This window comes from Syngnathus leptorhynchus, chromosome 3 (assembly GCF_054491065.1).
Source record: "Syngnathus leptorhynchus isolate UIUO chromosome 3, UIUO_Slep, whole genome shotgun sequence".
Taxonomy (NCBI): Eukaryota; Metazoa; Chordata; class Actinopteri; order Syngnathiformes; family Syngnathidae; genus Syngnathus; species Syngnathus leptorhynchus.
The window spans coordinates 10,245,857-10,261,338 of NC_141197.1; the positions used below are offsets into that span (position 1 = coordinate 10,245,857).

Below are 15,482 nucleotides of genomic sequence, written 5' to 3' on the forward strand. Positions count from 1 at the left end.
CACTTCAATTATAGATGGAATTTTCAAAGTGACACTACAAATTTGTGAAAAAACAAAGCGGGTTTCCACCCAACAGTGATGATTATGAATATTATTAATTATTATTGCAAAACACAGTATAGCTCCCGTATATATTGTATTGGCACGGCCTGGAAAAACATATTGTTGGGAGAGATCATATAATGCAGAAAATTGAAAAATCCTGTCCAAAAATTTAGTTAAGCTGATTTTCTTTCTTCTTAATGACCTTTTCATTCCTTTAAACATTCTTACTTAATCACAATGAAGTATGAGACAAGTTCACCATATCATTAAACTTGCTGAAACGCTCTGTTTCACTGTATTATTTGTCAAGCTTCATCATTTTGGTTGAAATTCTGCTGACAGTGCAGCAATTGTTTGCTCGTTAAGCCTCCTCCACATGGGTTGAGCAGCTCTCCTGAAGGGACTCAAGGGTGAGTCGGTCAAATTCAAATGAAATAACGCTCGGGTGTGTTTGCTGAGGATCTAATCCAACATTCTTTCCGCTATGTCTCTCCACAAGTTCCCCATTGGTTTGTTCGGTAGATATTAAGTGTTCTAAAATTGACGATTTTCTTATAATGGCTTCACTGTCATCCTAAAGTATTATTAATATTTGATAGTAAGTCTTTTATGAGTCTCATGACGGGACGCCTACTGAATTTGATTTGTGTATGATACTTTCATGTATAGCTACGTCACATAACACCCTGTCTTATGTCTCTTTCTTTTGTGGCATTGAGCTTGCTGTGTTTGAGCCTGCTGCCTATTTCCTGCTGGAGATTTTGAGCTTTCCCTCTTTTCCGAGCACTTAGCTTCCCTTTCTGTCCTACATTACACGCCTAAGCGATTAGCTGTTTTGGGCTTTGCAGTGCGCTTGGACTGTTTTGTCACAACAGATGCTCCAGATCAGAGATTTGTGCAATAAACAAAATGAAACAATTCTGATGTTGACTAATTACTGTATGTCAACACAAGCAAAGTCATCTTTAATTGCAGAGTGGGACTTAGTTCTGTTAACACTATTTTGTCCATTAATGTCTTATTATGCTGATGCGGAAAAGTACCTGAAAAATCAAGTCATTGCTCTTTATTATTCATCTCTCATCAAATAGCCTGCTGTCCGATCCAATTTGCCACCTCATTTTTTTCAATGAGATGAACCAATCTAATATTGTCAATATACAGACATTAAAGAAACGGGTAATTTATCTGAAACGTGTTTGATTTAAACTGGCCGCTGAGTGCATTTAATTGATGTCATTAACATTGTTAACTTTTAACTTAAATGAGTTTAATTGCATTATTAAAATAGAATAAAAGCTGAACGCAGCAATGTCTTAATGGATCGTTATTTGGTTATTGTGTTGAATGGATTTCAATCATGTCTTGAAACAACTGAGGCAAATGAAGCATATTGCAAAGGTGTTACCCAATCCACTTTGTACTCTATTCAAGTACAACTATGGAAAGTTGAGCAATATCAATGATGGAGATCAGAGATTCTCAAACTGTGGTACCAGTGGTACTTCCATACGAGAAAAAAAATGTCATAATTTAAATGTGTTAAACTTTCTAGTTCAATTTGCCTGTTTATTTATGTACAATATTAATGTCAATGTCCTGTACCCTCCGTTCTCAAGTGTCACTAATTGAAATTACATTTGGACCTCCAGTAGATCACAACTGAAAACTTAAATGGTTGAGCTCTTGGAGCATGAAGGTGAAAGGTCATTCTGTTACTGTTAATTAACCTGGGATTTCCCAAGGCCAAGAACCCATTATGTTCATATCCTCGTCATCTGAGACGATCCCTGACCTTTATGGAGTTTAATATATGCACCCACATACACATGCACACCAAAGAGTTGAGTGTTGTTAATAATCCTGCAAAATATGATTGTTCCAAAAAATGGCAAGTAGTATTTAAAACGAGGCTTCAAAATTGCGTTGAATCAAGCCCCCCACCTCTATATTTTGCTTTCTTCCTGTGATGTGGACTCTTACTGTTGTCTATTAATTACAATGCTTTGGTACTCGGGCTGCACTTCACTGCACATAGTGGCTGTTTGAGTAAACCACAAAGTCTGTCTCCAACAGTGTGTGTAAATGTAATTAAAACGTCTTTTATGAATACGAATTTCTGAATGAAACTCACCCTGAGTGTATGCGTCATAATATTCATAATTTGCTGTGCATATGAGGAGGCTCTGGCAACTTTACAACTCTTTATAAAGCGTAAGCAGTTAGTCGGCTGCCTTGCTTGCGTTTCTGATTGCCTGTGTTTTTGAGCGCAGCGCCGGGATGACAATAAAATGTGATGCCTCACAAGGGTGGGTGTGCCTTGAATGTTAATGAGGCCTTAGCCAGGACCATGCTTTCAAATTGTGCCAAACACTCTGACCGACTGTTTTTTGTCTTGGCGCATGTTTTGGTCTTTCCGCCTTTCACTGCAGCTTTGCTTTGCTGCAAATTCCCTCAAGCGTCTTATAAAGCCACCAAGGTTGTTACATTATCATTTCATGTGGTATTGATGCTGTCTTACATTGCATATATTAGAAGACTGTCTTCTGTAATGGTTGTAAATGGCTGCAGCATATACTTCCCAGAAGAGCTGGAAATGGTGATAATGATAGTAGTGAGTGACAATGACGTGGCAAGGCGGGTCAGGATTTGATTTGCAGTAGAATCAACCAGTAAGGATGATTGGAAAGGCTTAAATGTAAGGCTGCTGTGAAACTGATGGAGGTCGGGCAACATGTGCAAATCACGCTGCAGAATGCTTATCTGCTTAATAGCTGTCTGAGAGACAGCGTGCACTATTTTTAAGGCCTATTTCATTCAGCTTGCTTGACTGGATGCTGCTGCATAACGCTGCTGGGTATTTCTCTCGCACACTCCTACACGCTCACACTGGGTGGGCTTATTGACTAGAACGTTGGTGTTGTTTGTGTGTGTTTGGTACTGCCTCGTTTGCTCTTATTTAGTTTACTATCTGTTTTGCTATTTGTGACAATGAAAAGCAAGTCATCAGCTTAACTGTGTTAAGTAACTACTGTTGGCGACAACATTGATATTTGATTTGACTCATTGCGACACTAACAACATATTGAGCCACACTGTCCTTTAGTGCACAAATAGAATGTCACTCACTGTGCCACCAAGAGCAAGAATCCACAATTGACGCCCACCCTCAAAGCGGAATTGGGAATAGATGCAACAAGATTGCGGCAAAGAACACAATTTGTCGAAATGAAACTCCTCAACAAACGTCAACATAGTTCATTGGCACCAAGATGGCAGCGAAGGACTAATTTTTCCTAAATTAAACGTAATCACTTCCAAATGTTTTCCTGGCACTCAGATTGCACAAGATAGGGCCAACGTAATATGTTCAGTGTCTTGCCCCCAGTTTCTCAATAAAATATATATTTTTGTACAGATTTCTTGCTGTCATGATTATGCATCGGCAAAGAAGTGTGAGAAAACCACAGGCAACGGTATAAGTATAAAATAAGCAATAAGATGTATGTTCATTGGGCAAATCCCCCTAAAATGACAAAATAGTGATTGTATAAGCCAAAAAGTCCCTTAACCCTATACAATTACAACTCATGCCATTCTATGTTTACGGAAAACTTGTGTTGATACCACCTGCTCCCTCCACTTGCATACCTCGGGATTAGTTTGGAATTCCTCATTAGCATAGATCATAGGTCAATTTCCCTGATAAACCAGTTCATACGGGGACCTTGAAGTGCGCTGCTTAGTTTGTAAGTTTACTCCTGGGTCGCTGGATTGCATAGTATTTCTGGTCATTTAACCAATTAAAGATTGGTATCTGATTGATTTAAGGGAAGCGTTCTTTCCTGTTGAGTTCATTGTGTTCATTCCTATTTTGACTTCAGTCAAGAAACACAAGCAGCATTGACACTATTTTGATGACTAACACACAGAATGTTTATCGGATATAGGATTACACTTCACACAGTAGAGCAAAGTAACTTCAATATTTAGAAAAGTGGGAGTGTAGATATGTATATGTTGGGAAATAAAACATGGAGAGGGAGGAGGATCTGATAAGCGGCTAAGGTATTCCACTGATGGGAGGGTATTGAATGTTTACCACTTTGAGTCACCACTTTTTTTCTGGTTCATTTGGATGCAAGCCACAACACCAGACCCTCAACATTCTACACCTACACTGATAGTACTGAGAGAATATCAGCAGCTGAACAAATCGGATTCAACATGATTCTGTGTCCGACATCAGGTGAGGTAGAGTCTTCACTGTATGCATGATGAGAAAGAGTATCTGTAGTGGTGCTTATCTTGTGTTATGGTGAGCGGATACAGTTTCGCGGTCAAGACAAATGCCATGTTTGTGGTTGACATGAAGAGTCTCAGTTCGTGTTACTATAAGTCAGATGTGTTGAAACCGTCTCTGTGCTGTACTGAAATCACAGTGGTGAAATCTGATCTGAGATGCAAGCTGTATGCAGACAGAAGAAATGCTATTTCTTTCTTTATTTCTCAAGGAATTAAACTTTAGTAACTGAAGTTTCTTGTGAAGAACACCTGCACAATCTAGTATGGTTCAAGACAGGTGTAGTGCCCGATCCTTGAGATATAGTGCAGGGTTGGCAAGTGTACACAAAAGCTTTGAACTTTGTTTTCACGTAACTGCAACACACCTTGTTTTCCACCAAGGAATAGAACTTGTTTAAACTAAATGTACTTACACCGCAAAGGAATAGAACTTGTTTAAACTAAATGTACTTACACCATTTGCACTGTGAATGTAAACAGTGCCGCATTGAGAAATGGGATGAGTCATCCTTTTCTTTGTAAGGGAACAAACTCGACCTAAGTGGTCGGTATTTAGTGCCCAGCGACAAGAGGACAATGTGCAGCTGTAGCTGAGAAAGAGCATGGTTTGTAGATTGTTAATACATTTAGTTTGGTCGTCTGCTAGAGTAAACACACAAACTCATAATGAATACTTTTGAAAGAAAAATCAAACCAAAAGAAAAAAATAAATCTGTTTTTTGTTCAAAGTCTGGAGAGATGCAAAGATGTTCAAAGTGAGTTATGATACGAGCTGCTATAATAATGTTAATGAAACAAATCTATTCACGGCCCTCATTTTTAGAAGTTAATTTTCTCCCTTATGCATTTGAGTCTTGATTTAGGTATCCTCTCATCTTATGTCCTCTTCTGAATGATGTACGCGTTAGCATATCTGTTCATTTGAGGTTCTTTTATCTGCTGTCTTGTTTCATTAAAAGGCATGCTTCTGATTACAGCAATCTAATCAATTGCCACAAAATGGATGTTTGTAATTTAAAAAACTAAATAGGCAAAATAAAATGTTCTCTAAGGTAAATGAATTGACCTCCTTTATTTTGCCAAGAAGAATTTCAATAGAATTATGACTTGCAAGTTTTATTCATTCCGTGGCCAAGTCAGTAACTCAATTTACTTGTGTCTCACGCCAAGTTTCCCCATTGAGATGAATGAAATTCTGTTAATTTGTTCTACCCCCCAAAAAAAACTGTTTTAATAAAAAAAGGCACTATTGCAGCTTATGTGTCAACACTGCAAAATAAAGTCTATGTAAAGAAATATCCGAGTTTCATAAAGTGTAATGAAAGCAAAAAAGACACTCCCCACATATCCATTGTAATACTTTGTATTTATGCGTTTTTGTGATATGAGTGAGTCACATCAGTAACTCTGAATCAAGTTCTGATTTTCCATTTGCCACACTGTTAGGTCCGTGTAGCACTCTTCATCTTGCTTGTGTTTGTTCATTTTGTAATCTGTCTATTCTTTTCACCCAACTCCCTTTTTTTCCTTCATTTGAGCCGGCAAACTTGTAAGTCACGAGCCTTTTTGTTCTGCACTGTACTGTCACTCCAGTTTACAGTGCACATTTGCACATCTCCATTCTGTTGCGTTAGTGATCTGCAAGCAGGAGTTTATTTTGCCATTAGGGATGCCAGTTGCCACAAGCACTGATGAAGCTGGCAACAGACAAATAGATGTACTGTGCTGCAGTGTTGCCGCACTTAGTGTGGATGCTGCAAATTCCATGACAAATAGTTCAGAAGTAATGTGGCTGAAACAAAAGCCTCAAAGAATGCAGCTTTCTAATTAACGGGGGATGTGCTGTTGCTGCAGTGCAGCTCAGCCCATGATGGGTTGGTACCAGGAACAATTCTGGCCCAGTGCCTGTGCGACCGTGTGTTTCGATTTGTGCGTACAGTACGTGAGGATGGCAAGCACACTCGTACTTATATGTGAAGTGTTAATGTCGGATGTTGTTTGTCCGTGCTCAATGCCTCGGCATCAATCCTGTTCAGGTGTTGTCCGAGCTTTTCCAAAATATCAACTCATAAATGTCGATGCAGTGAAACGTTACGTTTGTATCATTCAACATTGCTGTTGTTTTAGCCCATGACTGTAAAACACTTCTTGCACTCTAAGGGCTGAGTGTATAAACATGTTTATTGGAGATATTTTGCGTGTGCAGCATGTTTAAAGGAAAGCTGCAGAAGCATTTGTTCACTCTATTTTCAGCAAAAGCTTATATAATAAAAGTTATGATTAGAAATGAGATATTTCCCATGGCTGATGGCATTTAAAGATTAAATGGTCAGGGTGCTGAGCATAGCAAACAGAAAGCTGACCTGCTTGGATTTGGTGGCAGAAAATTGTGCATTTTGAAAAATAGTTTGGGCCTAATCCAAAGCAAAAGAAGGATTTGATGAGTCACTCAGAGTTGCATGACTGGCGGTGTATTCATTTCTTGCTACCAATTTGGTGATAAAGATACACATGTGGGAATTTTGGATTTGGTCGATTATTTTACCGCTTACGGGCAGATGGTTTGAAAAAATTGTTAGCAAGGTACTATATGATGTTGGCTGTGCAAGAACCTGATTCCCTCTTTGATACCCATTTTTTTTTTCCTCTTCTGCTGCAGCCACAACGTGAGGTGCACATCATTTCGGCACCCTGTTACCGGGCAGATTTCACCAGAAAACACAGAATACACCCTACAGGACAAGTGAGTGTGCCTCTTCCATTCCTTTTCAGTTCAAGGTCAAGGAATAGAAGTTGCAAATTAGACATGAAAAAGCTGATTCAAAGTTTAATCATCTGGAACAAGCACGGGAGAAGCCATCAATTAAGAGATAATGAGAAAATGAGTACAGCCACAGAAAGTATCATAAAGTATCACCTGTGCTTAAATACAGAAAAACACAAATAACTTACTGAATCATACAATTAAAAATATTGCATTTAACATGAATGATCTTTAGCAAATGAGCTGCACTCAGGAGGGAGTCCACGCAACATCCGCTTTATGGATCCTACACTTTAATTAGTGACTTGGAGGACATTGCATATTTGCTCTATGATGGGTTGTATTCATAACTTGAATGACATTTCAAGAGCATATTAATCTCACTGCATTTTTCGTATGATGCCTGAAACCAATTTCCGTTCAAGATAAAAGAAGCCCTCACATGCACTTTTGACTTTGTGTCGTTTCTCAGTAAAATTCATCAGTCTGCTTTTTTATATCATATTTCCTCTTGGGCTTTTTATTTCAATGACAGTGAAGTCTTCAAGCAAATGCATAAAGCGTTCCTCTGTTTTTGTTACGTGACTTACTACCACAACAGAGTAGACATCTCATGAAAAAAATGATGTTTCTTTTTCAACCTTTCTTTTCCTTTACCTCACGTTGTGTGGCAGTTGGATTTACCACCTTTATATTTCATGCCTTTGTCAGCATGTCCTGCTTGCAAAGCGACCATCAAAGCTGCTTGATAGCTTCACAGCACAATTAAAGCCATCTCTTTGTGTGATTATATTCCAGCCGGCAGCTGGAACACGATGCGCATGCAAGATGATTGAATGTTGTCTGCTTGAAGCAGCACTAAAATGACGATGATTTATTTGCATTCTCAAGTTTGTAACAGAATAGTGTGAGGTGAACGCCCCTCATGGATAAATTTACATTAGTATAGTAAGTGAGCACTCCAAATTACTACGAGTGTGGATGGTTATTCATCTCTGTGTGCCCTGCGATTGGCTGGCAACCTGTTCAGGGTGTCCCGGCAGCTGGGATAGGCTCCAGCACGCCCGCGACCCCCTTGGGGAAAAGTAGTATGGGAAATGGATGGATGGGTGGAAGCTACACTTAATACACACCAGTTTGTGTTCCTAGAATCGCAAATTGCTTCACTTGCATCGGCTTAAACTCCACCCATCCGTCCGTCCGTCCGTCCGTCCGTCCGTCCGTCCGTCCGTCCGTCCATCCATCCATCCATCCATCCATCCATCCAACCCACTCTGAACCTCACAAGAGCCTAATAGCGCAAAAAGGACCAACATTTATGACGATCCAATTCTCATTATTGCAGTAAGAGAGCCGGCCGGCCTTGACACTCTAACAAATGTGAAATATGGCCCCTCTTCAGCGCACATACCACAACAAATCTCCTGGGAAACCACTGCAATGACAGTTGTGGTAAACACTAGTCAGTGTCACATAAAACCAGCCTCCTTATATGACAGGAAACATTCTTGAAGAGAAGGCTGCTGCAATGTACGTCGTGCAGCAAAGAATACTCATGTTTACTTCGTTACCTCACTTTCTCCACTCATTCACTCATAGTTCTCCAGCTCAATAGTAGTGGCAAGAAGGAAGAGGTGAGAGTTTATTTTCACCTCGCTGTGAAACAATGCAAGAGCGTAGGGGGCAGAAATGTCACGGAAATCGCACATTGTTTTCTACCCGGAGCTCACTCCGATTAGGAAGTACATTTAAAAGCAATGGACCATTATATTACATGTCAACAGTGTAAGTGATGAAGTACAAATACTTTGTTACTGTACTTACATACTGTATATTTTCCAGGTGTCATTACTTGAGTATTTATTGTGGTGATGACATCTTACTTTTAACTCCTTCATTTGAAAATAGTTGACTGGGCTTTGTCAAAAAAAGAGTTGTGACTTTTTTTCAACCTCCATAGATGGCGACATGGCATTCAAAAGATGTAAATTGAGACAGGTCAATGTCAACCGTGGTTGAGATCTTGATTCATTGAGCTCTTGGATTACAAAGCATTTTGAAAAAGTACAGATACCTGATAAATACACTTAAGTACCACTGGAATGAACACGATAGTGCAGTTGTGTTCACATGCTCTCTTTTGTCAACTAAAGGATCGAGTCCCGCATGTCCAATCACCACCGACCACCCGGTATGGTCACGGAGTCCTCCAAGCTTGTGACCACAGCAGAGATGGATGCCAGCTCAGCATCAAAGGTGAGAAGATTTCTCCTTAAAAGTAATCCTTTTTAATGTGTTGTTCATAATTTTTCTCTCCTTTGAGTGACAAGAAACAATAATGTTGATAAAGTGATTTAATCAACTTGAGATGATGCTATCTATCTTCAGCCTGATAAATGGTCACTTTGAAGAAGAATTTTGTCGTGCATATTAAAACTGGATTGCAACAGTAAAAGGAGAATCTAGAATTTTTCATGTCACAAAAGTCAACATAAAAATGCAGGGGGAATATATGGTAAAGGCGGCATGGCCACAAAAGACAAAATATTTAACACACAGACTGACTAACAAGTTCTCCAGTTAACAGCAAACCAACTCTACAGTCTTTTAAAGCCACACACATCTCTATTTAGTTTTTTTCACTTTTTTTTTCCATTCTGCTTTATTTCTTCATGAAATCACTACAAGGTTGTGTCATTTATAGAAATGTAAATTTTTCTAGGCATAGAAAACAATACACCTTTAAGTGAGCCTTTCAGGTGGACAACAAGTATTTGCTAAAGCACCAGTGAAAAATAATTTCATCTCACACATGCTAGAAAGAGCTCATAGGTTTCTAAATTACTCCAGCACATCCCTGCTCTGTTCGGTTATTTACTCATCTCGTTGTAAGGCCATGAAACTTTATGTAATGGTTTTTACTTTCTGAAGGTCAATGCATCTTTCCAACAGGTAAGCGCACAATTTTTTTTATATGTAAGCAAAACAGCTTAGTTTATCTTTGTGTCCTTGTAGGGCTCAAGAGGCTTGAGCAAATGTCATAGTTTCGGCAAGAGGGATCAAGCTATTAAACGAAACCTCAACATCCCGGTGGTCGTGAGGGGCTGGCTCTATAAACAGGTGACTGATCATGGTTTTGGGTTTTTAGTAAGTGAACATGGTTATTTGTGACTAAATTTAAGTCAACCTAGAGAATGATGGCACAATCAACCTTTAACATCACAAGCATCATTTAGAGCAGTTTACTCTTTATGGTTTACATATATGTTGGCTTTGGTGAGAGCCTTGCTAAACCTCTTCGAATGGTAGATCATAAATCAAACAGTATGTACAAATATGGCATCTGCACAAATGAAATATCTGCAGGACTAAAACATTAAAGCCATCAAAAAAAAAAAAAAACTTCCCTACAAGTACCACAGTTATGTCCAATGTTATAATATACAGTAGTAGCGCAGTTGGCCCAATTGTTCATCAAAAACAAGACTGGGTTTTTGTAAAAAAAAAAACCAAATAACTCTAAAAGTAAATGCGGGTAATTTTGTTTAAAAGGTGAATTCAACTGAACTAAAAAAAAAAAAAATGTATCTGTCACTTGACATTTCAAGGTCTCTGAACTTATTGATTTGTCAATTTTGCAGCCATTGCAGCGCTTCATATTGCAAGTCATCATGATAATGCCAATGAAACTGTTCTTTTCTTGTGTTCCTTACCCCACGTGCTTACTCTCTTAACCTCCAGGACAGCTCTGGAATGAGGCTCTGGAAACGAAAGTGGTTTGTCTTGTCCGACTTCTGCTTGTTTTACTATAAAGGTGAGTGTGTGTCCAAGACAAAAAAAAAGATATTTTCAATTCTGACAACTTGATCATTCATGAGTTAAAACATTTATTCAAAAGCAGAGATGGGAGGAAAGAAAAAAACTCCACACAGATTTGAACTACTATTTGAACTATTTAACTGTTTCCTTATTCAGTTTGAGCGCAGATGTTTTTGTGGCGCCCTGTTGTCCTTGCTCAATAATAGATCAACCAAAGGCCTCTTTGTGCCACATGGCCCTCGCTCATGCCATTGTCACCCACGAATTACAGCGTACCTTCGCGTGACTCGTAAATCCCAAATCTCTTGTAAACACCGTAAAACATCTTGGCAGTGTGTTGCGTGTTTTGGGTGCAATTACTGACATGACGGTGTGCACTTGTTGTTATTGTTGCTGCTTCAGACAGCCGCGAGGAGACGGTCCTCGGTAGTATTCCTCTGCCCAGCTATCTCATCGCACCAGTTGCGCCTGAGGACCACGTCAACCGGAAATATGCTTTCAAGGTAACAAGATTCCTTGTTGGTAAAATGAACATACACAATAACTACCACAGATATCATCGTGGCCAGAGATGAATGCACCAAAAATATAATTTGACTCGGATACTGAATGGATGTTTTGGCCGATGATGGAGACTTTCTTCATCTGAGTTAATTGAGTAATGTAATTTTGTTTATCTACCATAAACTGTGAATAGGTGACTTAGATATTAATGATGTGTAGATCAAATGGATCAATCTATAAGACCAGAGCTTTGTTGCTTCCTTTTGTGCAGAATGTGCAAAATAGTCAAACGGTGTATTCTTCAAACAACAGAACCTTTACACCCTGGAACAAGCAATATTTTGCTAGCACATCAGTGAATGAGCTCTGAGGAGTTCTTCCAGATGGCCAGCGTCTGGTTGTTAACCTTTTTTTTTATAATAACCCCTAGTGATGGCCGCCTCTGCTGCAGTGGCTCTTTTACGTATTCCAGGCATGATTTCCGCATGAATTAGCATATGTACAGTACTTCAAGCACGGCGGGCTTTTCTCTGGTCATTTCATTTTTTGTTTTGCACTGACAGGGAGCAGAAACAATTTGGGTTTTATTTTCATTCTTAAATGTAGGCTACACATGATATATCAATCCAATTATTGTGAAATGGAACAAAATAACCATGGTTTTGTAATGTTTGAAATGCGACAGTGGGCAAGTTTGAGCAGGTGACTGTGAAGGATAACATTGAAATCTGCATTTCCTACTGTGAATTCTACCAAAGGGCCATAAATGCATTTATTTCCACTCCGGTGACAATGTTCTATTCTGTACCCTGCCACTGTGGAAATATATTGCCTGAATATTTGATGTAGCGCTGCGGCTGTAGGCCATTCTGTTGCAATCCTCCATGATCTTCTATTGTACTTTGCACTTTGGTGTTGTTAGATTTTCATCAACGGTACGTGCCGATCAACTTTGAAATGAATCGCATGTGCCTTTTAATGTCACAGCACTATATAAGTGAATTTTGCAGCTGGGAATATAAATGATAGATTGCGGCCTGCAGTTAAAAGCGGTTGATATGCAAAGGGGAGTGAAATGAGCTTGTTTTCCACACCTATTATCGATTTAATTTTGGAGATGATTCATAACCATCCTGAGAACTAGTCACTTGGACAACAGCACTGCTTTCAAACACGTTGTCTTTGATGAAAACAATAACTAGGAGTGATGTCTTGTCATCCACTTTGAGGATTTTCTAAGAGAAACAAGTAACACTTTTCTATGTAACATGTTTGCATTTAAATTGTTTTTTGAGGGGGTTGATGAAAATGTAATTTCCCAAAAAGTCTACATTTAGCAACTGCGGTCAGTCATCTGAAGGTGACAATGTTTTGTTTCATCATTTGTCATGTGTTGGTATTTCTTTTTCCACAGACAATAATTGAATTAGGTTTTAATGTACGCTTGTTGTCTAGTGAGTTATCACTTTGCTGTTTGAATAAGCAAAAATATTTCAAACCTCTTTATTTATTTTTTATTATTTTACCATTTTGTTATTTGGCTTGCAATCATAACTTGACGGGGGGGCAACAATACTTTATTCGGGGGCAACAATAATTTGTTGGCGATGTTTTATTTTGCCAATATCCTGGTGTTTCCAAATTAATAATAATATGGTCTTTACCAGGGCTCGCCAACTTTTTTGAAACTAAAAACTATTTCTTGAGTGTCGAACTAACAGTCTGATGCGCACTTCTGAAGTAACAAATTTGCTTCAATTATTGAGGGCCGGAGGAGATATAAGTCCTATCATTGTCTTATTGTCGTTTCACCAGCTAAACTTTCTCCACCAAAGCTATGATTTGGCTGCAATACTGACGAATACTATATCATTATTATTTTTTAATATTATATTTAGCAAATTGGCATCCTGTCATGGGATCACATTGGTGACCACAAAATGTTAAAAAGAGCTTTTGCACATCCAAGCCCCCTCAGGTCACTTGTGTTCTTATGGGCCAACTTGCTTTCATCTCATGGATTGCATGTGAAAATCAAAAAGATTGTGGTCATCACCAGCAACCATGGATTGATTACCTTGAGCTTTTAACTTTTGCCAAACACACATTGACCATGTTCCCTGTAATGACCTGTCAAGGGAAGTTAACAGTCTGAGCCATTTATTGTTCTTCATGTCTTCTACTCTGATCTCCTTGTTGTTCTTTTTCTCCATCTCACTGTGTTTCTCTTCATTCCCTATTGGTCAATTGCCTTCCATTGTGACCGGGTGCGTGCGCGCGGGCGGCGTGAGTACTGCTCTCTCTGCGAGCGGCGGTCCTGAATCGCACAAGCGACCCCTCTTGCATGAATACTGTAGGTATTTAATTTCACTTCCGCTTCGTCATCAGTGATCGTCACCATCCAATGTCACCTCATTCATCCAAATGTACATTCCTAAATGTGCATTAGTAGCGTGTTGTGATGAACCAGCAACATACGGTGCAATGATACCAGAGCCCTTTGGGGCGCCATTAGTTTTAGCAAATTGTTTTTGCCTTATTTGGATGGTGACACATTTGATATTGGACCTGCACTTAAGGAAATTGGATCAGCAGGAAACTGCGATGTCAGTGCTAGAGTGACATACACAGCATTTGCATTATTTACCAAATATGCTAATGGGTCATGTCAAAATTGGCTCAGTGGCTCCAATTCTGTTTTTTTTTTTTTTTTTTTGCTGCAAAGCAGAGCAACACGTATATAAGCGAGTTTGCCAGCAGCCATCATCAATAGTGCTTCCATGGGTTCTGGTATCTGGCCTGTCACTCTCTTTATCATTTATCTTTTTGTCATTGTCCTCGTAGAAAAGACCAGTGGTGGGAAGTACAAATACTTGACTCATTCGGTGGCAGGCATTTTCAGAAAACCCCTAGTCGTTTTAGAACATTAGCGGATTTTTCAAGAGCCACAGATTATTTGACTCCATATGGCTTATTTACCAAATACAGATGCTCCTCACATAATTGAAACATTGATATTTGTGTTAAGAAATATATCGGGCAGAACATACACTTTTAATGCCAATGTAATATTTCTTGAACAAACATGTTGCCTAAAAAATGATGATTTGGGAGGTACAGTACAAGGATTCCACCCAACGCCAGCCAGATACTGTACTGGTTTTCTCTTGTCTCTATGCCAGCAGCAAAAGCACAACGGAAATAGCCTGAATTGGAACAGCAAGTGTCTAAAATGAGGCTTCAAATTGTGAAGAACCATTCAAGCCATTTCCGCCACTCTCAAAATGCTGTGAATCACTACAACAACCTGAAAATGGAAGCTACTTTGCTTTGCACCTTTGTCATGCCTTAACAGCCAACAAGTTACTTTTAAGTGGCCATGTGAGTACATGTCGGTATTGCAAACTCGCGAACTGAACGTTGCAATTGCGCCAGATAATCAGTGATCCGCACAAAGGCTCGAGGCTTAAGTTCTTATGCCGTATGTGTCGGAAGGGGGACTCATCGCCATGCACAAACAAAATCAGCAAAACTGAAATGTTGAATAACAGCTGAAAGCTATAGCTCAATTCATTCCTATTTTATTCAATGCTACATAGTTGTGAGTACATTTGCCACCTCACATTTTAGATTCTACACATTTCATTTTTTTTTTTTTTAACATTGTTAGTGCTTGTCTCCCTGAATACTTTGTGGTGCTGCAGTTTCTGAATCAGCTTTAGGATACAGTGCATTTTATTGCCCTGTATCTCTCACAAGTTCTCGTTATAACTGAGTGATATTTCTATTATAGAATTGTTAAACCGCTTCACTGAGTTTTATAGTATGAGTCCTTTCCGCGCTTCAGCCACATATGTGTGTTTTCAAATGCAATATGTTTGATTTACCAGATTGAGACAATATGTGATTTCCAGTCAAAGCTATGCAGCCTGTTCACTGGATAGTTTAACTTTTACATCTGTTTTTGAGGGTGCAAATGATCCAAATGAGGATTATATTATACTAAAATCATCATCTAATTTTCTCAAGTATATGCTGATTTCCT

At 39.0% G+C, this 15,482-nt stretch overlaps 1 protein-coding gene across 6 annotated transcripts in view; it reads left to right on the plus strand.

The window, feature by feature from the left end:
• Positions 1-15,482, plus strand: part of plekha7b (pleckstrin homology domain containing A7b) — a 52,574-nt gene that overhangs the window by 16,157 nt on the left and 20,935 nt on the right. For 4 of the 6 annotated variants that reach the window (XM_085908291.1, XM_085908293.1, XM_085908290.1 and 1 more), the window contains exons 4-9: positions 7,010-7,093; positions 9,268-9,370; positions 10,046-10,066; positions 10,130-10,234; positions 10,856-10,928; positions 11,336-11,436. In XM_085908291.1, coding sequence (XP_085764417.1) covers positions 7,010-7,093; positions 9,268-9,370; positions 10,046-10,066; positions 10,130-10,234; positions 10,856-10,928; positions 11,336-11,436 — 487 coding nt within the window. The remainder of the gene's footprint in view (positions 1-7,009; positions 7,094-9,267; positions 9,371-10,045; positions 10,067-10,129; positions 10,235-10,855; positions 10,929-11,335; positions 11,437-15,482) is intronic. The other 2 variants (XM_085908295.1, XM_085908294.1) reach the window with 1 other exon arrangement.